A 25,417-nucleotide genomic window follows, 5' to 3' on the forward strand; every position below is an offset into this window, starting at 1 on the left:
GAACAGTGTCCTGGCACACTGTAATCTCTCAACAGAGGTTAACTATTACTATGAATGAGATGAGATGAAAAAGAAACCACAAAATAACTATTCAAAAGTACTGTATATTTGAGGTTGTTTAATACAGAAACAAACTTACATTCTTAAATCAGAGAGCTGCAAAAAACAATTACAGAGCATAATGATAAAATTTTATTATAACTATCAGTCATGAAAGATACAATGAGAATTGACTGATTATGATCAGGATACTCTAAGAGTACTGAGGTATGAAAAGACTGTCTTTACTTAAGTTTTTCTGTTTGTTTCATTTTGATTTTTTAAGGAGAGCAGAAAGAGAATAAGTGGGCTGGGGGGAGCAAAAAGCATTAACTTGTAGTAGTTGCTTCACTTATGTGCCTTGACAATGTAAGCCCAAGGTTTTGAACTGGCAACCTCAGCATTCCAGGTCAATGCTTTACGCACTGTGCAAGCACAGGGCAGGCTACTTGTTAAGTTTTTAGTGAAGATTCTTGACAGGCCTCTGAATAACTAGTAGGGCAGTGATAGGGGGTGGTCTGGGAATACAGTAATCCCCCAGCTCCCCTTATCCATGGTTTTGTTTTCTGCAGTTTCAGTTACCCACAGTCAACCTCAGGTCCAAAAATATTAAGTGGAAAATTCCAGAAATAAACAATTCATATTTTAAATTGCTGGAAAAAGGTCTTTTCCCCAAATCTTGGAACATTTGATTATTTTTAGTAATTCATTCCTAAGAGTTAGAGAGCTTAGCAGGTCTTTTCTATTGTTGCTGATGTGGGGACATCCAGAATGTAATACTCTGTAATTTAACTACATACTCTCAAGTTATTGTGAACATCATGAGAGGTCAAATAAGCAATTACTAAATTCTCTAAAATCTGGTGAACCTTCTCTTTTCCTTGGGCCTTTTCAAAGCCTGAATCCAAAATAGCACCTCAACTTTAACAACTGCCTAAAGTCCTATTTTCTGCCATTTGTAGTATGACTTCCCCTTGCTTTTAAAAGTTCTACTTTAATTTATAACTTCCTTGGTCCTGATTTTTATTTATTTTCCATTTTATTTTATTTATTCTTATATCCAAATAAGCATTTACAGGATTAGGTAGGCTTTTAAATCTTTTTTTAATGTTTTTCCATTAAATTCCTAATAATGGATTTAACAAGACAGAGTACATTTTATTAAACATGAAATGATGGTTTGCCTTAGATTAATACAATAACAAAGTTAAAAATTAGTAACAGAATCTGATCAGGTAAGACCACCTGTCATATCACATCAAACAAGAGACTTTTCTTCTCACCATTTCTGTGTGTAAGCATTTCTCTCATTTCCTCATGGTCACACGGATGAGTAAAATCAAACACGCTGTGTCCAGTTAGTTCAAACTGTAAACACATTTTAAAATTAGATCTATGTCATAAAATCAAAAAAATATAAAGGACTCTTAATATATGAGTATTTTACCTGAGTTAATCCCATGTATTTGTTCACATTATCAGAAATATAAATCATGTCACCATCATCTGTGAGAACCATAACAAAACCATCCAGGGCTTTCAAATAAAAGCAATTCATCTGTGCCTTCATTTCATCTTCAACATCCAAATCACCTAAAAAGAGCACAAAAAGAGAAAAATAATTAGTATAAAAGTTATACTTAAATGAATAACATTTAGATGTTTTAATAAAGCTTTCCCCACATACTTTATTTAATACACACAAACATTTATTTTGCATATTAAAATCCCCCCCCCCCGTCACTCTCCTTTTAACGCAGAACAGTCAAGGCCAGAATACAGGAAAACTAAAATTAAATTTGCCAGCTTCTTTTAATAATTATTTAAAGTAATACATATAGGAAGGCAAACCATTAGAAATATAAAGAAGGACTGTATTATTAAAAGATACATAGGTAGGTACATAGGTGGGTAGGTTGAGCAGGAAATAAAGATAGGCCAAAGGCCTTAAGCTTTAAAAGCAGATAATAAAAATGCTATCATATTAAGGAAGAACTGAGAATATGACCATCCTCTAAATATACTTTCTAATTACTTTTAATTTCTAATTTTTAGGCCTGTTATGCCTTGTAAATAAAACAAAACTCACCAGCATCCAGAAGTTTCCTCACACGCAAATAGCTGATGGTAAGCCTCATAACAGAAGCCTTATCAAGATGCGAACTCACATTATGGGGAAGTGGCAACTGATGAGCAAGCTCATAGAAAACTTCAGACTCTTTACTTCGCCGAGATCTGGCTGCATCTCTAGACTTTTCTTTTCGACGTTCAGAACTTATCCTATTTAACAAAAAAGGGGAGGAGGGAGACAAGAGATAAAAATTTTATATGGTAGTTTGCCTTTGCTTGAATAAAACTAATTTTACATTGTTTACATTCTGTTAGAAAGATTAGAAGATGCTATGTAATTAAATTATATAGAAGTTTGTCTACTACATGAAATACTACTATTTTTAATAGAGTGCTATAAAAATTTTTGTATTACTGCAGACATAAGAAACTCTCACAAGAAGTCCAAGATGAAGCTTTAAACCTATCTGAAGTAGGTATTTCCTCCCTCATCCAAATCTGACAAATAGCATTTATGTGAAGGCTGCACGTTCATAGCCATTCAAAAAGTCTTTACAGAAAATTGTGATTAGAAATGGAAATGCATAGTAACTTAAAAATTGGTGGCCCTGGCCAGTTAGTGCATTATCCTGGTATGTAGATGTCCTGGGCTTGATTCCCAGTCAGGGCTCCCAGGAGGAGCAACCATCCTTCTCCACTCCTCCCATTCCTCCTTCTCCCTCCACCCCCCACAACCATGGCTTAATTGGTTCAAGCGCATTGGCCCTGGGAGCTGAGGATGGTTCCACAGAGCTTCATCTCAGGTGCTAAAAATAGCTCAGTTGGTGAGCATCATCCCAAGATAGGCAGAGCATCCACCTAGATGGGGTTTGCTGGGTGGATCCCAATCAGGGTGCATGTGGGAGTCTGTCTCTATCTCCCTTCCTCTCAAATTAAAAAAAAAAAAAAAAAAAAAAAAAAAAAAAAAAAGGTGTTTTTAAGCAGGTAGAACAGTAATAGCTACAAACTTATTTTTAACTTTTCTTTTGACTCTAATACTCTCTCACCCTCCACCATACTATATGAGCAATACTGACTATAAGCTATAGGAATTTATGTTAACAGCTATAATAAGCTACTGTTTTCAGGTTGCTTACTTCCTTATCAGTCCCCTATCTATCTCTAGCACAACAGGTATAGGAATGGGTTAACAAAGATTAATAAAGGTGTCAATACAATGCTGCATTTTTGGGAACTCTTCCAACAATAGTCAGAACGATTTCCATATGTCAGACAAGCCGAGTTGACTTTCTTTGCTGAACTGCATAGCAACTCCTATTCTTCCTGACCCTTCTGAAAGTACACAAGGCTAAATGAGGTTCTGTCCTTAGCTGCTGCTGCTTTATTTATTTTTTTAGTGAGAGACAGACACAGACAGGGACAGACAGATAGGAGGGGGAGAGAGATGAGAAGCACCAATTCTTCAATGCAGCATCTTAGTTGTTTATTAATTGATTGCTTTCTCATAAATGCCTTGATGGGGGGAGGGGGAGGGTGCCCTCCAGCAGAGTGAGTGACCACTGCTCAAGCCGAATGAGCCCATGCTCAAGCTGATGACCTCAGGGTTTCGAGCCCAGGTCCTCAGCATCCCAGGCCTATGCTCTATCCACTGTGCCACTGCCTGGTCAGTCTTTTAGCTTCTTCTCTAATAGCTATCTATTAAAGCCTACTATGTGCCAAACACTGCCCAGTACTAGGTGCCTAGGTCTCATAACAATCTATAAATAGGTTAAATACAGTGACTTTTGACCAGTCACAGGAAAGCAACAAAAGACGATAGAAATGTGAAATCTGCACCAAATAAAAGGAAAACCCTCCCACTTTCTGTAGGATGATGTGGCAGCATGTGCACATGCGCAGATGATGACATAACACCGTGTGTACAGCAGAGGAGCCCACAGCCATGCCAGTCGAGATGTGGATGGTACAGAGGAAAGTTCAGAGTGTTCTGTGGCTCGCTAAATTCGAATCCATGACCAAAGTGCAATGTGAATATCGGCGCGTTTATAACAAAGCGCGCCACCACATAGGAATAACATTACTCGGTGAGATAAGCAGTTGAAGGAAACCAGCAGTTTGGTGGAGAAACCCCGTTCTGGTAGGCCATCAGTGAGTGAGGAGTCTGTAGAGGCTATACGGGATAGCTACCTAAGGAGCCCTAAAAAAATCTGTGCGTGAGCCCACATCGAACTGCACTGAATAGGTATGAAACTGGGAGAGTTTTTCTTTTATTTGGTGCAGATTTCACATTTCTATCATCTTTTGTTGCTTTCCTGTGACCGGTCAAAAGTGCACCATGACTTTACGGACACACTGCATTATCCCAATTTTACAGATGAGGAAATGGGGATGCAATTGGTTAAATATAGACATTATGTAGCAAACTAGATTTGAATCCAGGTGTTCTTTTACTCCAAAGTCTTTGCTCTTCCACAATGTTTTACCTTCTCAGTGCAGAATGCTTTTATCTCAAATTCTCAGCTGCTCTCCTATGACCTTCAGTCTAGTTATGTTGTCAATTATTTATTAAATGTTGAAAATAGCCATTACCGTTTATTGAGCACTTAGCGGTATGCTAAAGACTTTGCCAGCATTATTTCACTTAATACTCCTTATATCCTATGAATAAAGTGCTTAATTGTCTTCACCTCAAATTCCTCCTCCCTCCAAATGATCTGCAGAGCTGCAAGGTTCAATCATAGAAGCAACATTCTCAAGAAACAGGCAGGGTTCTCAGCACATGCTCCAGTTATGCTGTGTAATAACAAGTAAATACCTAATAGTTGTATTGTGACAATAGTGGTAACAAAGTTTTCAGCACTTACTCAAGTTCATGAGCTTATCTGACTTTTGTACTTTAATAAGTAATATCAACATTTGCTGTTAGAACTTTGATATAAAAATTTTAATTCAAGCATCTAAATCAATTTAATTTGAGTATATTAAGATTTAAGGTGAGGCCCTGGCCGGTTGGCTCAGCGGTAGAGCGTCAGCCTGGCGTGCGGGGGACCCGGGTTCCTATTCCCGGCCAGGGCACATAGGAGAAGCGCCCATTTGCTTCTCCACCCCCCCCCTTCCTCTCTGTCTCTCTCTTCCCCTCCCGCAGCCAAGGCTCCATTGGAGCAAAGATGGCCCGGGCACTGGGGATGGCTCCTTGGCCTCTGCCCCAGGCGCTAGAGTGGCTCTGGTCGACGCCCCGGAGGGGCAGAGCATCACCCCCTGGTGGGCAGAGCATCGCCCCTGGTGGGCGCATGCGGGAGTCTGTCTGACTCTCTCCCCGTTTCCAGCTTCAGAAAAGTACAAAAAAAAAAAAAAAAAAGATTTAAGGTGAGCTAGTAAGAACTGTTATTAATTGTAACTACTTATCTATGTGAACCAGGATTTCTCAATGCTGTACATTTTAAATAAAAATACACAAATTAATTAGATGCTGCGGCTACTATGAAAATGCAGTAACATCAATGATCTGAAACTTCATTTTATATGTGCATTAGAATTGTCTCATTGTTCTCATTAACCTTAAGGAAATATTTTAAATTTGAACTTAAAAATAAAGTACACAATAGTAAAAGTATTTTAAAAATCTATTTTATACATATCCCTTAGTTCCTGGGGGAGAAATCCAGTGCATTCCCAGTGGCCCTACCATCTAGCATACTGTTTCCCTCACTTCTTTCCCCTTTTAAATTAGCAAGTGAGAGGCAGCAATGGCAGTGAGAAATAGATCTCTATCTGGTTCAGTAAAACCATCAAAAAGAGTGATTAATGATCTCATAATTTACCTGATGCTACAATTAGTATGGATGATCAGAATATTATCAGCAACTTTCAGACTTGGTATCCCTCTTTCTTGTATCTTATCAAGCTAACCATGTGATGGATTAGCTCCATACTTTTGGAAATACTTGTATTGTCCAGAATTTTGAAGATTATGACTGTCCAAAATGTGGCAACTAAATTTATAAGACAAACCATTAGAAATATGAGCCCGGATAAAGCATTTAAAAGACAATATATTTAAGCTAGTGGGACTTTAAGAATAACAATTTGAGCATGTGCCAGATTTTTGTAAGAAAAATAAGCCTCAATAAAACAAGAGCTAGCCCTGGCCGGTTGGCTCAGCGGTAGAGCGTCGGCCTAGCGTGCGGAGGACCCGGGTTCGATTCCCGGCCAGGGCACATAGGAGAAGCGCCCATTTGCTTCTCCACCCCTCCGCCGCGCTTTCCTCTCTGTCTCTCTCTTCCCCTCCCGCAGCCAAGGCTCCATTGGAGCAAAGATGGCCCGGGCGCTGGGGATGGCTCTGTGGCCTCTGCCTCAGGTGCTAGAGTGGCTCTGGTCGCAATATGGCGACGCCCAGGATGGGCAGAGCATCGCCCCCTGGGGGGCAGAGCACCGCCCCTGGTGGGCGTGCCGGGTGGATCCCGGTCGGGCGCATGCGGGAGTCTGTCTGACTGTCTCTCCCTGTTTCCAGCTTCAGAAAAATGAAAAAAAATAAAAAATAAAAAAATAAAACAAGAGCTGACAAACCTACATTAGATGAAGTAGGTGATGAAAATCAGTATGTCCACCATTACATAATCAACCTAGACATAAAGCAATTAGGAGACCTATAATAAAAATTTAATGAAGAAATTTATCTCACATTCTTCACATGGGACTATGGGAGTTCTTAAAACATTTCTAAGCTTCAGGTTTCCACAATTCTTACGAGTTTCAGCATCTGCACTGCCCAGCTTCTGTCTACTCACAGGAAGACTCTTCCATCAGATCATATCCCACAGAATTACAGTACTGACCAAGAATTATTTCTGTTACCAGGGGTCTCAAACTCAACTCAGCATGAGGGCCGCAGAGCAAGATCACAGCCGTTCGGCAGGCCGCACTAGGTCTACAAAAGGCAACTGTTACACAACACTTTTCTCACTGCAGTTAAAAACAAAAAAAAATCAGTACAACAAGCACAATCGTACATGCAGTTTACTCAGTGTCACAAAACGACCAGAAACTGTAGTTCGCATCACAACTGCTGTTAACTAAGCTAATATCTAGCTAGGATGCTAGAGAAATGAAAAATACAAGTAGGCCCCTAAGCTTACTTAATTTTATCCAAAATATTTTGAACTTCGTGGATTAGTCTGCAGGCCGCACAAAATTGTTCGGCGGGCCGCATGTGGCCCGCGGGCCGCGAGTTTGAGACCCCTGTGTTAGACCGTATGGTGAATGAAGGGATGAATCCTGTACTAGTTGTTTACTTTCTACTTAGATTTCACAATAATAGGATTGTAGACCAGAGGGAAACTGGCAGATTTTCAGCATGTAACTAAGCTTACTATATTACTTAAAATTATCAATTCCATGTATAGCCTTTATTTTATTAAGTATAGATCAAGTAAATTTCTGCTACTTATATATCTATATAAGGTGCTATTTCACAGACTGCCAGTCATACTAGAAATCAGTTAAGAATACAGTAAAAGTTGTCTTTTTTTTTAATTGTCTTTCATATGTATAGTTTGTTTACACAATTCCATGACTGTCCTAGAACTGTTTGAGTAAACTAGCAAAACAGCTCAGTATTTGTGGTACTATAGTTTTCACACACTTATAATTTTATTATTATTTAATATACAGTACTGGACAAAAAAAAAAAACCCCTAGCAATTATATCTTGAAAATATTTTGAGAAGAAAATATAATTAGGATGATAATTTAAAGCTACCGTCTTATTAGGCTTCTTGTGTAGAGTTCATGAATAAGCAACAGCCATTTGACAGAGAATGACTATTCCTTAGATTAACAAGAACATAAAATAATCGCAGATATTTTGAGTCATCTATTTGTGTTGCCTACTAGTTGTACAAGAAAAGCCTGTTAGTGTTTCTGATTGTAAATATGACTTTAAGAACTGAAGTTCGATCATAATCATTCAAAATGTTAACAGACGATCTGAGTTGTTTAATAAAGTTAGTATATAATTTTTAAAAATCTCTCAGTTCTTTTACTTTGTGATTTTAAAACTCTTTCTGGCCCATGAAGAGATATATTGTGTTTTACACTTCTTGCCATCAGCATGTCTACAGTATAGACATTGTAAAGTGAAATTCCATGATCTAAAGAATGTAGCACTTAAATATTCTTTTCCAAAAAGATCTATACCGTTTAGTCTCTGCCAATCCATGAATGCATGTATCCATTTCCCCATGCACTCTGCAGTAATATAGATTATGATCTGTTATATATTTTAAATTTTTGCCAAACTGATAGATGAAAATTGTATCAAGTTGCTTTACCTGTCCTGCACTTCTTAAAGTCTCAGACCAAAGGAAATTCCAAGGAAATTCTCATGTTCTTTAGTTGGCATTTTGGCCTGCAACTTTAAATTCAAACATTTATACATGGTGCATAGTATGATATATACAATGTTATTCTAAACATTTTTTTATCTATTAACTTATTTAATCTTTATTATCAAAATCACATTACAGACAAGGAATCTGGTTAAATAGCTTACCCAAGATTACAGAATTAATAAATGATGAGTCTAAATTCAAATTCAAGCAATCTGACTCTAAAAACATGCCATTAACAATAGTCTATGTTGCCTCTCAAAACTCATTCTCATTACCAAGATAAGTAAGTATTCATAAGTCATTATTACAAAGTTCAAAATGTGTTTTCTTCACCTCTCCAAAGACATAAAAAAGAGGTATATGGGGTGGCTTTAAATTTAGGACTTGACCCTAATCTATTTGGAGGGACTCATGGCCAGGCTCTTTTCCTGGAGTCTGCTAGTAATCCAAATTCCTAACTGACCCTAATTGAAAGGTACCTACAATGGCAATGCTCCCTGCTGCACTGTTCACCAGTTCTTCAAAGCAAGGCAACCTTTAATGAGTACGGCCAAACTCAAAGGGGAGAAAATCAGGACAGTCTACCTCATATATTTCCACTATACTTTATTTTTAATTTGTACAGAGAAACTATTTGAACATCTTAGCTCTCTACTGTTGTTTTATTTGCTCAATATCTGGATCCCCCAAAATAAAAGCAATCTGCATAACTCACTTCAAGAGATCTGGCCAGACATAAGCCAATGCCAAGATACCCAATCACATGAACTACCATGAGAGAACAGATGGGAGAGAATTTTCCCCTTCAAACATTTATTGAGCACTTACTATGCGCCAGGCACTGTGTTAAGTGTTTTTACGTATTTGCCAATTTAATGATCACAACCCTAGAGAAAACCAAAACAGGAGATAGGAAATGGCTGTCCTGAACCTCAAATAACTTTCTCCAGTCAAGAAATATTCATTCAGTAAATATTTATTGAGCATCTATTAAGTACCATAGACTACGCTAGGTACTAGGAATATACTGATATGCAGAACAGCCCTGATGGTGCTTAGACAGCCTCCCACTTAGTCTACTAAAATAGCTGTATTTCCAAATGCAGGTCTAGTTGCATCCTAACTACTTAGGAATACTGATCAACATTTCAAACTTCTGGGCTTCACCTTTGTAAATTCTGATTCACTAGATCTGAAGCAGGGCCTCAAAATCTCGGTTTTTAAAAACTCTAAAGGTGCATATGGTACACACACAGTGAGATTTGGGAACCACTGAGTGACCTTGTCCTTCCCTTACTTTGCATTAATTTCTCTCTCAAATTACTATCACAGTCCTTCCAAAATAAGAGATCTGATACTATGTCCTGCTTAAAATCCCATCAAATGTATACATAGGACAAAGTATAATTATTTTCAATGAAATCCAACCTTACTTAGTTCCGTTCCCATCTCTTCATCCTCATCATGTCCCACAGTCTTCAGCTACACTGCAGTTAATCAAAAGGGTAATATTTCATTCCTTCTGGCTCACTCATGCCATTATGCTTGGAGTACTTTTTGAATACATGACCTGGTAAATTTATGAGAAACTTTCAAGTTTTAACTCTAACATCTCTGTTCCTGTTCCGTCTTCTAAAACTGTTCCTCTTTCCAGATCTGACACTTTGGTTATTTTGATATATTATATATTTTTTAGAGACAGAGAGAGAGTCAGAGAGAGGGATAGACAGGGACAGACAGGAACAGAGAGATGAGAAGCATCAATCATTAGTTTTTTGTTGCGCATTGTGACACCTTAGTTGTTCATTGATTGCTTTCTCATATGTGCCTTGACCGCGGGCCTTCAACAGACCAAGTAACCCCTTGCTCGAGCCAGCAACCTTGGGTCCAAGCTGGTGAGCTTTTGCTCAAACCAGATGAGCCTGCGCTCAAGCTGGCGACCTCGGGTCTCGAACCTGGGTCCTCGGCATCCCAGTCCAACGCTCTATTCACTGCAGCACCGCCTGGTCAGGTTATTTTGCTATATTTTATCTTCTACAATACCTGAAGCTTCTTGGAGACAGAAAACTGTCTCATTTATGTTTATATTCTTAGTAGGAAGGTGCATAAATTCTACTTGGCTTTAATATTGGCCCAAATCAGCCATTTGACCTTGACTTCAGCCCATGGAAGGTTAACTGTCCTTATAACATTCTTTTTGGGATCCCTGAATTTGTGTCCCCTCACTGCTCTTGTGCTCCTATATATTAGTCATACACACAAATAAACAGTACAACAATGTAAGTACTATGAACAATATATACTATTTGGATTTACTATGATTATCTGGATAACCACAAACACAGGTAACATACTAGGTGTACCTTAAGGGGGAGGGGGGGGTCTACTGATTTAAAAAAAAAAAAGAAGTTCACCAAGCAGTTTAACAGTGAACAGCACCAATATCATCACCAAAGAGAATAAATGATCTTGCCAGAGAAGAGATTTAGAACAGGGAGAAAACTGAGAATGAAGGATATCAATTGCTGAAAAGAGGTTGGAAGTTTAAGATTATTTCCCTCATCACTATGATCTATGTCTTTTATAGATCATAAAAGACAAGGAGGTTACTCTTACATGAGGATTTTAATATTTATTATTAGGAATACTTATTAATAAGACTTATTGTTATATTTCCATCTGATAATTGCTGCAAAACCAGCATACTTCAAATAGATATTAAATACTTTAAAAGCTGTACTTAATAAAAAAAATAGCAAAAATTAAATATTTCAAATTAAATATAAATTACATTTCCAGGACAGCTATCTGTTATTCATAATTATTTTCTACAAGAAAATGTCTTTTAAGTGCTAATCATTACCAATAAACTTAATGAAACTATAGTCAACTCATGTCATGCTAGAGAATGTCATTCAGTCAACAAATATTTCTTAATCATCTCCTAATGCCAGACACTGTTCTCAGAATGGGCACAACTCAATAAACAAAACAAACCAAGTTCCTACCCTCATGGAGCATATGTTCTAGGACAAATATATCTTTATGTTTCTTGTTTTTATTCAATAGCAGTTACAGGGGCCAATCCCTGATAGAACATTAACCGTAGAAATAATCTTTCCATAAAAATTTAGGAGACAAGGCAAAGTTTTCTACAAAAATTAACCTGTGTTCATAAGAGATTTTACAATATACTGTAGTACTATGTTGAAAGAGCAGATAAAACAATAAAATTTGAGCATGAATCTATTTCTCCATATGGGTGTGTAATGCATGTGTATATATAAATAAATGTGTGTATATGTATACTCACATACATATAGACATATAATTTATAAATGCAGAAAAACCCAGAAAGATACAATGATACATGTTCGCAAAGTTTACAAAAGATTAATGATAGCAGTTTCAAGGTGACAGAATTACAGATAATGTATTTTAAGAAAAATTCACTATTAAACAAACTGTCAGTGTAATTTTTTCAGAAAAATCAGAAAAAGATGGTCACCTAACTTTTAAACTAATTTCCCAGGACTAACTAAAAACAAATAAAATTTTTCATTTATCTCCAGGAATGTAGAAAGTAAAGACCAAGTAAGCTATATATAGTTCAACATTTTCAATTTTTCATTCTAATTTTAAGGTTTTGAAAATTTGGCATTTCATAATTTGAAATTCCCAAATACAGGTGAAATGGTTTGTTTCTAAAGATGAATATTCAGAATATATATACTTATTTTATTTTTTAAAGCAACTTAAATTTCTTGCTTTAGGTGAGCATTATCATACTAGCAAGGCAACCTCTCTGAAATACGCACAGACGGAGAAAAGATAAATTATTAACTTTCCAGTAACCTCACAAAAATGCTTAATTTAAATACTTGATATTTTAATGTTGCAGTAAAATAAATAGGAAGAATCACTTTTCAATTAGAGGGTACATTCTAAAAATGAAATTTATTATTACATTTGAGGTAGCAGTAATGGGTAAAAGTTCTATTTATACATTAAATTTATTAACTAACAGATTTATATCTGTTTACATTAATATATATTTATGTTGTTTATAAATAGAGTATGTTTTTGTTTTTAGATCATTCCTAAATAGTGACTTCAATAAACTCTCTCAGAATTGGTATTGAGCCTCTCAATAAATCTCTTATCAGGCCTGACCAGCTAGCTCAGCTGGTTAGAGCACCATTCGGATAGGCCAACATTATGGGTTTGATCCTCAATCAGGGCACATACAAGAAGCAAGCAATGAATGCATACATAGTGGAACAACAAATCAATGCTTCTCTTTTTCTTCCTTCCTCTCTAAAATCAATAAATTCATTAAAAAAAAATCTCTGATCCCTTATTATGTAAAGTACTGGATAAATAAAACCAAAAATATGTATGTGAAACTTTTCCTCTAAGCTCCATGGAGGTTCTGACATTTAGCTATCATCACAATCATCTGGAGGGATTCTTAAAACACTAGGTTTTATCCCCACAGAGTTTCTGATTCAGGTCTCGGTAGTGCCTGAAAATCTGCATTTCTAACAAATTAGCGGATAGTGTAAATGATACTGGTCTGGAGAACATTTTGAGCCCTTCTGCTCTAAGAAAATACTTTTTTTTACATGTCCTTCTAAAATGTCCAGAGAAATAAGATTGTTCATTTGCACTCAATGGTTTATTAAAAATTTCTCTTAAAAATACGCCCAAATGCTTTACAAATACAGGAAACAGAGCCAACCTCTAAGACACTTACATTGCCACATACTTAGAATTCAGTAACTATAAATATACACTAAGGACATAAGACTTGATTAGTAATGGTTGATGCAGTAAACATCACAATCACCAACAGCAATTTACCCCCAGATACATGTGCATAGATCCCAACCTTGGAAATTCCAACTGTGGGCTTGGTATATCTGTTCATAATTTTTTTTCTTTTTCATTTTTTGGAAGCTGGAAACAGGGAGGCAGTCAGACAGACTCCCACATGCGCCCGACAGGGATCCACCCGGCATGCCCACCAGGGGGCGATGCTCTGCCCCTCTGGGGCATCACTCTGTTGCATCCAGAGCCATTCTAGCGCCTGAGGCAGAGGCCACAGAGCCGGCCACAGAGCCATCCCCAGCGCCCGGAGCCATCTTTGCTCCAATGGAGCGTCGGCTGCGGGAGGGGAAGAGAGAGACAGAGAGGAAGGAGAGGGGGAGGGGCGGAGACGCAGATGGGCGCTTCTCCTGTGTGCCCTGGCCGGGAATCGAACCCGGGACTCCTGCACGCCAGGCCGACGCTCTACTGCTGAGCCAACCGGCCAGGGCCGGTATGTCTGTTTAAAAAGCAGTTTCACAGATGATTCTGATGAGCACTCTTGTCTGTTCAAGGTTTGGGTTTCATCTATGGGTGCTTGTAAAATTTACCGATTCCTGAGTCCCACCGGGAAAGGACCAAATTAGAATTTCTGGAGGTGGGTATCTGGGACTCCCTATATTAACTTAAACACCCAGGTGATTCTTAAGCAATACAAGTATGAGAACCATTAGCAGGTCTTATAACAAAGATTTAACAGTGAATTCTGAAAAAAATAATTTTAGCTGCAACTACATATGCATAAGACAACTACCTTATTTTTCGCTCCATAGACACCCCCCCCCAAAGTGGAGGGGGAAATGCCCATGTGTCTTATGGAGTGAAAAATATGGTATTTTATTAAATATTTTACACACCATTTGGTTCAGAAATTTTTTAATTTTCTTCATTAAAACCGTAGGTGTGTCTTATGTTCAGGTGCGTCTTATGGAGCAGAAAATACGGTACATAATAATATGACAATTATGTTTGTCAGGGAGAACACTGAACAGAGTGGGTTGGGCAACACTACATAGAGCAAGGGAAAATTGCTAGGAATGAGAAGCTAGAGGTACAATTCAAGGACAGGCCAGTAATAAAGTGTGTGCTTAATAAAATCCAGTAACTTTTTTTTTTTTTTTACAGAGACAGAGTCAAAGAGAGGGATAGATAGGGACAGACAGACAGAACGGAGATGAGAAGCATCAGTCATTAGTTTTTCATTGCGACACCTTAGTTGTTCATTGATTGCTTTCTCATATGTGCCTTGACTGTGGGCCTTCAGCAGACCAAGCAACCCCTTGCTCGAGCCAGTGACCTTGGGTCCAGGATGGCGAGCTTTTGCTCAAACCAGATGAGCCTGCGCTCAAGCTGGCGACCTTGGGGTCTCGAACCTGGGTCCTTGGCATTCCCGTCCGACGGTCTTATCCACTGCGCCACTGCCTGGTCAGGCAAAAAATCCAGTAACTTAACCTCAAAAATTTAAGAATATGATTAGGCTTCAAAGATGACCAAATAAAAAATGTGGTAACTGTGGGATGGTTTTCTCAAGCTTTTGAAATAATTTTTTAAAATAACATTTTAATATTTTATGAATGCCATACAAATTAAATGGTTGAGAATCACCATCCCTGAGCAACAGCTGTGTTAATGGCTTTCCTAAAAGCTTATCACCTAGTCTATGACTCTTCCCTCTTACCTGCCTCTCAGCTGGTGGTAAATTTTTCTTTCCATTTCCCTTAATATACGTTTTCTGATGGTAACAGAACTGAGACTGGAATTTAAGAGGTCAGTGACACTAAACTTTGTGTGTGTGTGTATGTGTATTGAGAAGAATGTGTACTTAATTACTTAACTATAACAAAAGATACATAAGTTAGAATAATCAAGTACTTATATAACAAAAGAAATCATATATATCAGAATAAAGGTATACACATAGAAATCATACCATAAAGATTTTTCCTATTTAGTTCAAAACTGTTGATCATGATGCAGATTCAGGAAACAAAGACAAAGGAGAAGCTCTCCTGAAGCAAATGTCTTCTTGGCCCTTACCTATACTAATCCATTCTATTCAAGGCTATCAAATAAATTTCTCCAAAAACCTCTTACCCTGTTTCCTTGTCTATAAAAAGGGGATAAGTAATACTATTAGTAAGTGGCAGGTGTCAGATTCCAACGAGACTGAAGTCCCGTATTTAATTCAGCCCATGCTGTTCCACAAATCAAATGTTCAATATAGAAATATAATTTTTAAATTTAAGATTAAAGAAAACTTGGGGATGTTTTTACTTAGAAACAGAAGGAAGAGACACAAGAACTACCTTCAGATATTTGAAAAAGACGTCATATGGAAGACATTTGGTGATTTATGCCAACTGCAGTGGTTAATAAGTGGGAGTTACAAGAGGGCAGGGCTTTACTCAATAGGTTTAAAGGAGCATTGAAGGTAAACTGAGAATTTTAAAATCATGTTCCCATTTTGTTAGCCATGTATGAAAAGAAAAAAGAGCCTATTCTGGATAATCTAAATAATCTTATATTCTTGCTACAAGCCTTCTGTGTTTAAGGCTACATTTATTTATGAATAAATTGGTACCAAATGAACAGTTACCTTTTTTTTAATCTAATGTGGTATACTCAGATTGAGGTCACTGGGCACATCTCACAAGATTATAGAGATTACTTTGCTCTGAAGGAGATATAAACATTAGTCAGGGTTAAAAAATATTGGAATAAAGAACTTTCTAACATTTATAGTTGCCAAAAATAAACTATCTTGTGAGAGTGTGTTTTGTGTGTCAACTCAAAGTAAACTGGCCAAATTAAAAAACAAAACTATAGAAAATGCTCCTGTGATGGTTTATATTAACGTAACAAAACTTAAATCCTAAAGTCAGTATTTTGCAAGAATCTCTAACTTGAAACCACACTGTACTAAAAAAAAAAAAAAAAAAGAAGCACACTTTATGGATGAATCAATTGACAACCAAAACTGATTATTCAACTGTGGACTGAGCCATCAACATTCAATACTTTGCTTGATAAATCAAATGCACATATATCTGTTGAATAAATGAATGCACAATAATCTGTTATAGGTGAGAGAGTGGTTAGGTACTAGGGTAGGGTCAAGGGTCAAAAAAAATCTGAACCATTGAAATAAACTTATTCACATTATCCAAGAAATACACCTTCCTCCCATTCACAGTGAATGCTTTGACTACTGGTTTGACATATAACCCATTTAAACATTTTAGCTACGTTCTCTGCAAAGGCAGGCAATTTCTAACTATTTTCTGCCAACAGATTATATAAAAGACATTTAATGAATTGATGCCAAAAAAGCACAGAAAATAGGCTTTCTTAATTTCCTATCCTTTGACAATGCAAAGAAACACCCCTGAGAATATACTTCTTCCTTTACTGCTTGCTATCAATATTATTTTAGAATAATATGTATCAACAACAAAAAACTTCATTTAATTCGCAAGGGCAGATATTCATGGGGAAAAAATACCAATGTAGAGGAAAAGCAGCACTAACTATTCTACCATTAACATAAATTCATTGGTAGTTTGGACCAAAGGACTACATCACCCTTTATCAGATAGTCCCAAATAAGGTTTAAATGACTCTAAGCAATATCTTGAGACTTAAAAGGAGTAAAATTTTTCCAAAAACTTAATATTATAATAACGTGAATATAATAATAGTTTTTAATTCATTAAGCCCATTGTGGCAAGAAATATTGTTTCACATGAGTTAATCTCTCTTTTATCTTTACAACAGTCCTATAATAAGGCAATTATTCTTTCCTTTCTAATTTACAAATAAAGTGAGATGTAGAAAGGTCAAGGAACTTGCGCAAGATCAACAGTTAGCACATGGCAAAGTAAGCAGCCAATCTCTAGAGCCTAAGCTCTTAGCCATTAGTCATTACTGCCCCTCTTTCTTAAGGAAATGAAATGAAAACCCTTATCTATGGTAGAAGAGACTCTAAGTTTCCCAAAAGGCATAGCAAGAACTTTTGCAGAATGAATATGCTTGGTAGAAAACACTGTATATGATGAATTCAGGTGATTTGCAACAAAAACTGATAGCCCATTCATTACAATACCAGCACTGATCAAGAGTATTGTATAAAGAGATAATAATATACATCAAGACAAGCAAATAATCTACAAGACTATATGACTCATGTATCAGGGAACCCCACTACCATGGTCAAAAATAAACAGCTCAAGCTGGGCAAACAGGCATTCATCCAGAAAACTGATACATGAATACGTGAAGAGAAAATTTCTTTTGGTTTTTAATGATCACAAACTGGATGGATACAGGCACAGAAATGGACAGCCTTTGTGACAAAATGAGGCAAAATAGAGCAAAGGCATATAAACCAAGTAATATTCAAGAGAAAGTCAGGGATGATAGTCTGAGGACAGCATGTGAAACTCTGGATCCAACTGTCCCTTAAATCAAAACTAGATTGTGTGAGCCAGTAACTGCCTTATTTTCCCCTTAAACTAGTTTGAGTTTTATCACCTGAAATAAAAAGAATTCTAATATACTTATCAAAATGCCAGGGTTTTGAATTAAAAACAAACTTTAACGATGATAAAGTACAAGAAAATGGCACTCTAATATACCGCGCTACAGTATAAACTGGTCCAAATTTTCCAGAAGTTAAGACTTAAGAAATGTTTGCTAAAGATAAAATAAGGGTAAAGACACTTTTTACATATTTGAGCCTACCTGATTTTTTACAGAGTCATATGCTTCTTTCAGCAAACTTTTTAATTCAGTATTCTGATATATAGATTGGCAGGCACTAACATTTAACATACCTTAAAGTAGGGTACTGAATTATTTCCAAAGCCAAGTACATGTCACTTAGCTGTATTTATTAACAAAATGTTTACTGGCCAGGTTCTAACAAATACCATAAATATTTTTAAATCACAAAAAATTAAAAATCAAGTTCTATAGTATCGTAAGGGGTTCCCAAGCATAAGAAAAATTCCTATGAAAAGCAGGACATAGAAGAGGAAGCAATAATGACTTCCAAAAACCTTTTAAAAATCTTAAAATCTTTCTCTTTATTCATTCAATTATTCTTTTTTTGCCTCATGTGTTTGCTCAAATACTTATTAAGAGCGTACTGTGACAGTATTCTCCTAATATCACAAGTTTCAAATTCAGTCCACTTGTGATCTTGCTCATTAGAATGTTTCAATTTCATAACTGAAAAGGAGGTCACATTAAAAAAGTTTACTTAACATCTGAATTTACAAGCAAAGGTCTATGAGAACAAATATATGTATATAATAATTCTTAGAAACTTAAACTTTCCACCTTTAAACCTTATGTTTAATTTACCATAATATCATTCAGTTGGAAAAACAAATTCTCATAAACTATTAGGAAAAAGGGGAGAGGCACAGGGAACAGTCATAAATGAGTGAAAATTGCAACATTAACTAGTAAACACTTTTAAAATTTTTATTTTATTGATTTCAGAGAGAGAAGAAGGGAGAGAGACAGGAACATCCAGTCTGTTCCTGTATGTGCCCTGACCTGGGATGGAACTGGCAACCCCTGTGCTTCAGGACAATGCTCCAACTGAGCTATCTGGCCAGGGCTAATTTGTAAACACTTTTTTAATCTGTCTAAATATATTGTGACTTTCAAAACAATTGGGTGAAGAACTACAGTAAATTATGTTCCATCACTAGATTTTTGTCCCACTTATTAAACAAAAAATTTTGAAAATCATACTTCGAAATAATCTTTATGTTTAATAATTACAACCAAGTAAAATTTTAAAATGAACATACATTCATAAATGACTGTTGAGATCACCCCAACAACAAAAAAGTAACATCCTAGGACAGTCTTATAAAAATAAGCAATTTCAACTATCGTATAAAACTTTTAAAACAAAAACTAGTTAAACAGGACTTTACCAACAATAGGAAAGGCACAGAACGTTTTTTAAAATTTATTTATTGATTTTAGAGAGAGAGGAAGGAAGGAAGTGATAGAAACATAGATCTGTTCCAGTATGTACCCTGATTGGCAACTGAACTCGCAACCTCTGCATTAGGATGCTGCTCTACCACCAAGTGATCTATCCGGCCAAGGTGGTAGAGAACATTTTAAACAGTAAATATTTTTCTGAAAAAGTACTGACAAACCAAATACTTGTAAGTCACTAGGAAAACTTAATTTTTAGAGGCACTTAACTTCTGATAAAGCTTCCACTGGCAATGGTTGTTAGCTTTTAAGTTGGTTAACAAACAAACCCTTAAAAACAGAATCACTTCAACACATCCATGAGGATGGCTGCAATAAAAACAAAAACAAAAAAACCTCCAGAAAATAATAATATCAAGTGTTGAGGAAGTAGAGAAATAGGACCCCCTGTGAACTGCTGATGGAAAAGTAAAATGGTGACCTACTAAGGAAAACAGTTTGGCAGTTCCTTGAAAAATTAAAAATAGAGTTGCCATTTGATCCAGCAATCCCACTTTTCAGAACATATCCAAAATAATTGAAATCAAGATCTTAAAGAGATGTTTGCAAACTCGTGTTCATAGCAGCTCTATTCATAATAGCCAACAGGTGGAAGCAACTTAAGGGTTCATGGAAAGATGACTAAATAGACAGAATGTGGTATACAACTAAATATTATTCAAATACTTAAAAAGGAAGGAAATTCTCACACATTCTACAACATATATTAACCTTGAGGACATTATGCTCAGTAAAATAAACTAGTCACAGAAATTGTATGATTCCACTTACAGGCTATATTAAGTAGTCAAATTTATAAGAACAGAAAGAAGATTGATGGTTGGTTGCCAAGGACAAGGAGGAGGGGAAAATCGAGTCGTTTCATGGTTACAGAATTTCACTTCAATGTGTATATATAAATACTTACCACTATTGAACTGTACACTCAGAAGTTATTAAGATGGGAAGTTTTACGGGTTTTTTAACCAGTTTAGATTTTACAAATTAGATTTTTCTAAAAGGGTCATGTCTGACAAATAGATATGGGTTTGTTTTTATTGCAGAAAATACAAATTTTAATATAAAACTCAATGCAAATACCAAAGTAGTTCATTTTTCACGCTCCAGGAGACATATTAATAGAAGGATACAAGTATTTTTAAAATTCCAATACCTAATTTAATTAAGAAATCTTCACCATACTTTTAACAAAAATACTGAGCAACAAAAAGCTTGGCTTATCTTCATTTCAAATTCTTTGTCTAACCCTCTGGTTAAGCACAAAACATACACAACACATACATATACAAGTAGCAGAAGGCTGAATAAAATCCATCAACTGGATAATTAGCCCAAACATAAAAAAAAGAAACAAGAAAAAAGAGAATGTTCTTATGAATTATGATCAACTCCTTAATAGAAAACTAATCCAACAATACTTTAGATTATTTCTCCTGGCTGAGAAACAGTTAACAACCTTAGATAAGATTTTTTCTGAAGTATCTAAATTTTTAAAAATTATATTTTAAGACACACCTATGAATAAGCACAGTAATCTAACCCAACTCTTTAACATCTATGCATAACATTTTTAATTTCACCACTCAACACCATTATTACAAGCAGCTCCTTGAAAGAAAGAAAAAAAGAAAGAAAGAAAGAAAAGTCAAGAGAGTAATTCCCCTATGCTTCCTAGACACCATTCTTAACATACAATAAAAAGTAACCACAAAAATCTTAACCTTGAGCCTAAACACCAACAGAGCTGTCAAGACAATGGAAGTCAGCATGCAGAAAGACTGGAAGATTGGACAGTCTCCAAACAGCACAAAATGCTTTACAGTGGTCCACGGGAATGAACTACCACACTTTATCAGTCTAAAACAACTGATTTTAGACTGTACTAGTAAACACACATATGTGGAAGAGTACACTAATATAAATTTCATACAAATCGAGCCACAAAAATTTAAACAATACATGCTTGAAGCTTTTGCCTTAAGACGGAAGCCAATGGTTTTAACTGCAGAAATGCATAAGCAAAGGACAGTTTTTCCACCATCTAATGTTTAGCAAAGATTAATACTTATAAAATTGTCTAAACTGTAGCATCAAGAGAAAAACATTTTCAAGTTACTGCCAGTTCTAAGACTTGCACAAAACCTTGCTGAAATGACCTGTATGACTAGAATGTGTTTAGGACTCTAAAGTCCAGAGTAAATTTAAAGTAACCTATTTGGGGAGGAAACAAGGGGTAAGAAATTAAAATTATAAAATCAGTCCTTTAATCACCTTGTCAACCATTTTACAAATGAGAAGCCTAAGTCATTGGTAACAAGGAAACAGCATAAGTGTATGGGTTTGTTAACTTGCCCCAAATATGGAAGAGTTAAATGTTATTGAAGGAACTGTGAAGAAGGGGGCCTGGAATAGACAGTGGAACAGATGCTCAAAAGAATAACTGATGCTAGATGCCAACCTAACCTGGAAATGTACTATATATATTTTAACCGAGAAGGGCCCCTTTTAAAGCTCTGGCTCCAATGTTAGTCTTTCCATTTTTAGGAGATACAGAAAAGATGTATGAGGTGATGAGAAGAACTAAAACAAAGAAATAATTTGAACGGACTTGAAAAAAAGTTTTTAAGTGTGTAAATTTACACTAAAACTTTTAACAAGTTCTAGTTTATATGCTTATTTTCAAGTACACAGTGTTACCAAGACTCCTAAACCAGGCACTGGGTATTATTTCATTTAACCTTCACAATAACTGCTAATTTGGATGCTATTATTATCATCATTTCAAAAGAAAGACAGGCTCAGAAGCATTCAGTAATTTGCCCAAGCTCACAAAGCTAACAAAGTGAAAAAAGCTGGACACTAACCAAAGGTGTCTGTCTCAACGTCCTATGCTCTTAACCACTAGGCATGCTAGTCTTCAAACAGGTGGAAAATCAAGTAAAATTGTAACTAGAAAAAAAACGAGAGCTTCTTGACTTCTAATGACATAAGTGAAAGAGGAAGTTAAGGAATGTTCCTCAGAGATTTTACTTTAATGCTGCAATAATTGTTTTTGGAAAACTGTGAAGGAGTCTGATCTGAAACCTGAAACCAAACGACGAACCTTTTGACATTCTTTTGAAATCTAGAAATCTGTATCAATGTGCTATTAAGTAAAGCAAGCCCCTACCCCTAAGGAATCAACCTCAAAGGCCTTATGTTAAATATATTATAACCATACCCATCCTGTCTTCTGATTTCTTCCAATCCTTCAGCTATGAGTTAGTTTCCTAGACCTTTAAAAAAGACAAATCTGTCTCCCTCATCCAGATCTTGGGGGCTCATTCAAAATGAAAAATATTGAAAAGAGAAAATCCCTACCCCTCAATCTCTCAATTATCTTTTCAAAAAATTTAAAAACATTAGTCAGAAAAGGACAAAAACCAGACATATTTAACAGCATCTAAAATAGTCGAGCAGCCACCATATAAGTTAAACACGTAAGGTGTTTAACTTAATTTTTCAGTTTTAAGAACTTCTATACTAAGAAAATATGATTCGATCTGATACAAATTTGCTAAATTTTCAAATGAGAAAAATTGTGAAATAATAAATAGGGCTGAGGAAAATCTAAGAACTAGTTTAGAGTGGGGGTGATACACAGTAGCTAATTAATTCATTTATATTAAAGCTACTTAATGACATTCTCAACTGAATTGCAAAGGAGGAGTACAATATTGCCTATGAAGAAGTGATTGGTGCATAACTTGATGCACAGTGTTAAGTATGATCCAGCATATAAAAAAGAACAGAAAACTGGCTCTACACAAAGGTAATCTGCCTTAGGTTAACAATATAACAGCCGCATCATTTCATCAAAAGCTCTGTAATCACTTCTGCTAAATTAATAGCAATTTATTCCTGGCAACTCTTAGAATTAAGTCTAGATCTGTTTGGTCATTTTTTGAATTTTAAGTGCTTTCTTTGGTGTTTACAAACTGAGAATGCACTGTTCTGTTGAATAACGACCAAAAGGGGACCTACAAAACAGCCAGAACATAAGCAAGTTTATCTTCTGTGGATAGTGGATACTGATTAGGGAAATTAATCTCTCCTTGAAGAGTGCAAGGACTTAACAGTAAAATCAATCTACTAACCACAACTCTTATTCTAAATCTTCAATTCCTTAAAATGATTTCCTCAAAGGCTAAAATACCAAACTGGGTCACACTGTGGGGCGGGGTGGGGGTGGGGGTGGGGTGTCAGTCTCAATCCCACCGGTTCAACTAACAATTCTTCAAACTGTAATACACTACTTAGATTCAAACTTCAAGGTGTTTTTAAAACTTGCATTAAATTTTAACAGAATGATTATTTACTTTGGATATATTTTGAAAGTTTCCCTTTAATATACTTCAAGTCAGGAAAATCAGACAGTTCTAAAAATTTCAGGGATGCATTTAATTTGCTCTGATCACATACTTTTTTTTCCCAATCGCAATAAAAAACGTTTGCCTAAATAAAGACAGCCGCTACATTTTCACTAAAATGCTTCCAAGGCTGCAGGAGGCACATACTCATTTGTAACGTCTGGGCTCTCCTGACAGGTGAAAGAAACACAAGTATTCAATTCTGAGGTTCTCTTTAAAATGTTGCTATTTCTCTCGATCCCCGTTACTCTTGACTTTCAGTCTAGGCAACTTTTCCAAGACCTTAAACAAAACAAAACCTGCACGTGGGAATGGAAAAGTTAGCATCTCGAGGCCATCGCGGCAAATCCCTCGTGCACAAAGGCAGCGACCCCGCCGCGGCCGCACAGCCCCGGGCAGGATCGCGTCATCCCCCCGCGAAGCGCTCGGGCGGCAATCCTGGGCCGCGAGCCCACTGGGGAGCCAGGACCCGCGTGCAGGGTCCGCCCCGGGGGCCGAGTTTTCAATGGAAGCGGAGAGGATGGGGGCGGGAAGGAGCGGAAGCTCAGCACGAACGGCGGCGCCCGAGCTGCGGCTCGCCGCTCTCCCGGGCTTTCGGGCTAGGGGCAGCGCACCGAACGGGCGCGGGGCCGCCCGGCTGCAGGCGGGCACCGAGGGCGGTGCGAGGCCCCGCGGCCGCGAAGGGAGGGCGGGCTGGGCCCAGCCCCCGGCCCCTGAGAGCACTTTCGCGGCGTCTCCCGCCCCCCACGACAAGATGGCGACGTGGACAGAGGGGGAGCCCGGCCCGCGAGGCTGGGGGAGAGCGAGGAGGGGAGGGGAGGGGAGAGAAGACGGGAACAAAAAGGAGGCCCCCCGGAACGCGAGGCTGGCCCGCGTGCGGGGCGGCGGGCGGGCGGGGACGCGGCGGGCAGGGGCTTACTTTTTCTTGTCGTTCGCGCCGCCCGCGCCCTCCATGGCGAATCGGTCGCCGCGATGCCTTCCCGGCCGGCGCCCCCCAGGCTCGCTCCGGCCTAAGCGCTGGCTCCCTGCACGCGGCGGGAGGGCAGAGGCACGTCCAGAGGTGTGAACCCCCTCGTGAGATGCGAGGCAGCAGAAGCTGGCGGCGGTCGCAGGACTCCAGGCTGGGCTCAGAAGAGCCTCCCCTCTGGCTGCTGGCTCAGGCGGCGACGAGGGCGATCCTCGCGTCCCCGCAGACGAGGCGGCTCTGTGCACTGTGGAGCTGAAGCAGCGGCAGGGGGCGGGCAAGGACGGGGGCGCGCGCGCGGGCGCGCCCGGGGGGGGGGGGTTCGGGAAGGAGAGTGTCGGGGGCGCGCTCGCCCGCGGAGCCTGGCGCGCGCTCCCGCAAGCCCGCCTCACCTGAGAAGAAGGCGGGTTCCCTGAGAGCCAATGGCGAGTGACGCAGGCGGTCAGGCCCCACCCCAGCCCACTTCTGTGTCAGCCAATCAGGAGTCGGTCAGCTGAGGCACAGCTGGGAAGCGCTCCCGAGCTCACGTGCTCGTCTGTGTGCAGCTGCGGAGGAAAGAGAAAGGGTCTGGGGTGCGGCCAGCCTGGTTTGGGGACCCTGCGCTTTTTTCTAGGGGAAGCAGTGGCTGACTTTGGGAGGCGCTGCTGCGAAGGGATTTC

At 38.0% G+C, this 25,417-nt stretch overlaps 1 protein-coding gene across 2 annotated transcripts in view; it reads right to left on the reverse strand.

Moving 5' to 3' along the window:
• Window positions 1-25,149, reverse strand: part of HIF1A (hypoxia inducible factor 1 subunit alpha) — a 49,348-nt gene extending 24,199 nt beyond the window's left edge. The window contains exons 1-4 of one of the 2 annotated variants that reach the window (XM_066387975.1): window positions 24,714-25,149; window positions 2,129-2,319; window positions 1,487-1,632; window positions 1,323-1,407 (exon numbers count right to left, since the gene is read on the reverse strand). In XM_066387975.1, the coding sequence (XP_066244072.1) occupies window positions 1,323-1,407; window positions 1,487-1,632; window positions 2,129-2,319; window positions 24,714-24,748 (457 nt within the window). In that variant the 5' untranslated portion in view covers window positions 24,749-25,149. Of the gene's footprint in view, window positions 1-1,322; window positions 1,408-1,486; window positions 1,633-2,128; window positions 2,320-8,438; window positions 8,462-24,713 lie in introns of those variants that run through there. The other variant, XM_066387974.1, reaches the window with a different exon arrangement.
• Window positions 25,150-25,417: the final 268 nt, after the last annotated feature.

This window comes from Saccopteryx leptura, chromosome 6 (genome assembly GCF_036850995.1).
Source record: "Saccopteryx leptura isolate mSacLep1 chromosome 6, mSacLep1_pri_phased_curated, whole genome shotgun sequence".
Taxonomy (NCBI): Eukaryota; Metazoa; Chordata; class Mammalia; order Chiroptera; family Emballonuridae; genus Saccopteryx; species Saccopteryx leptura.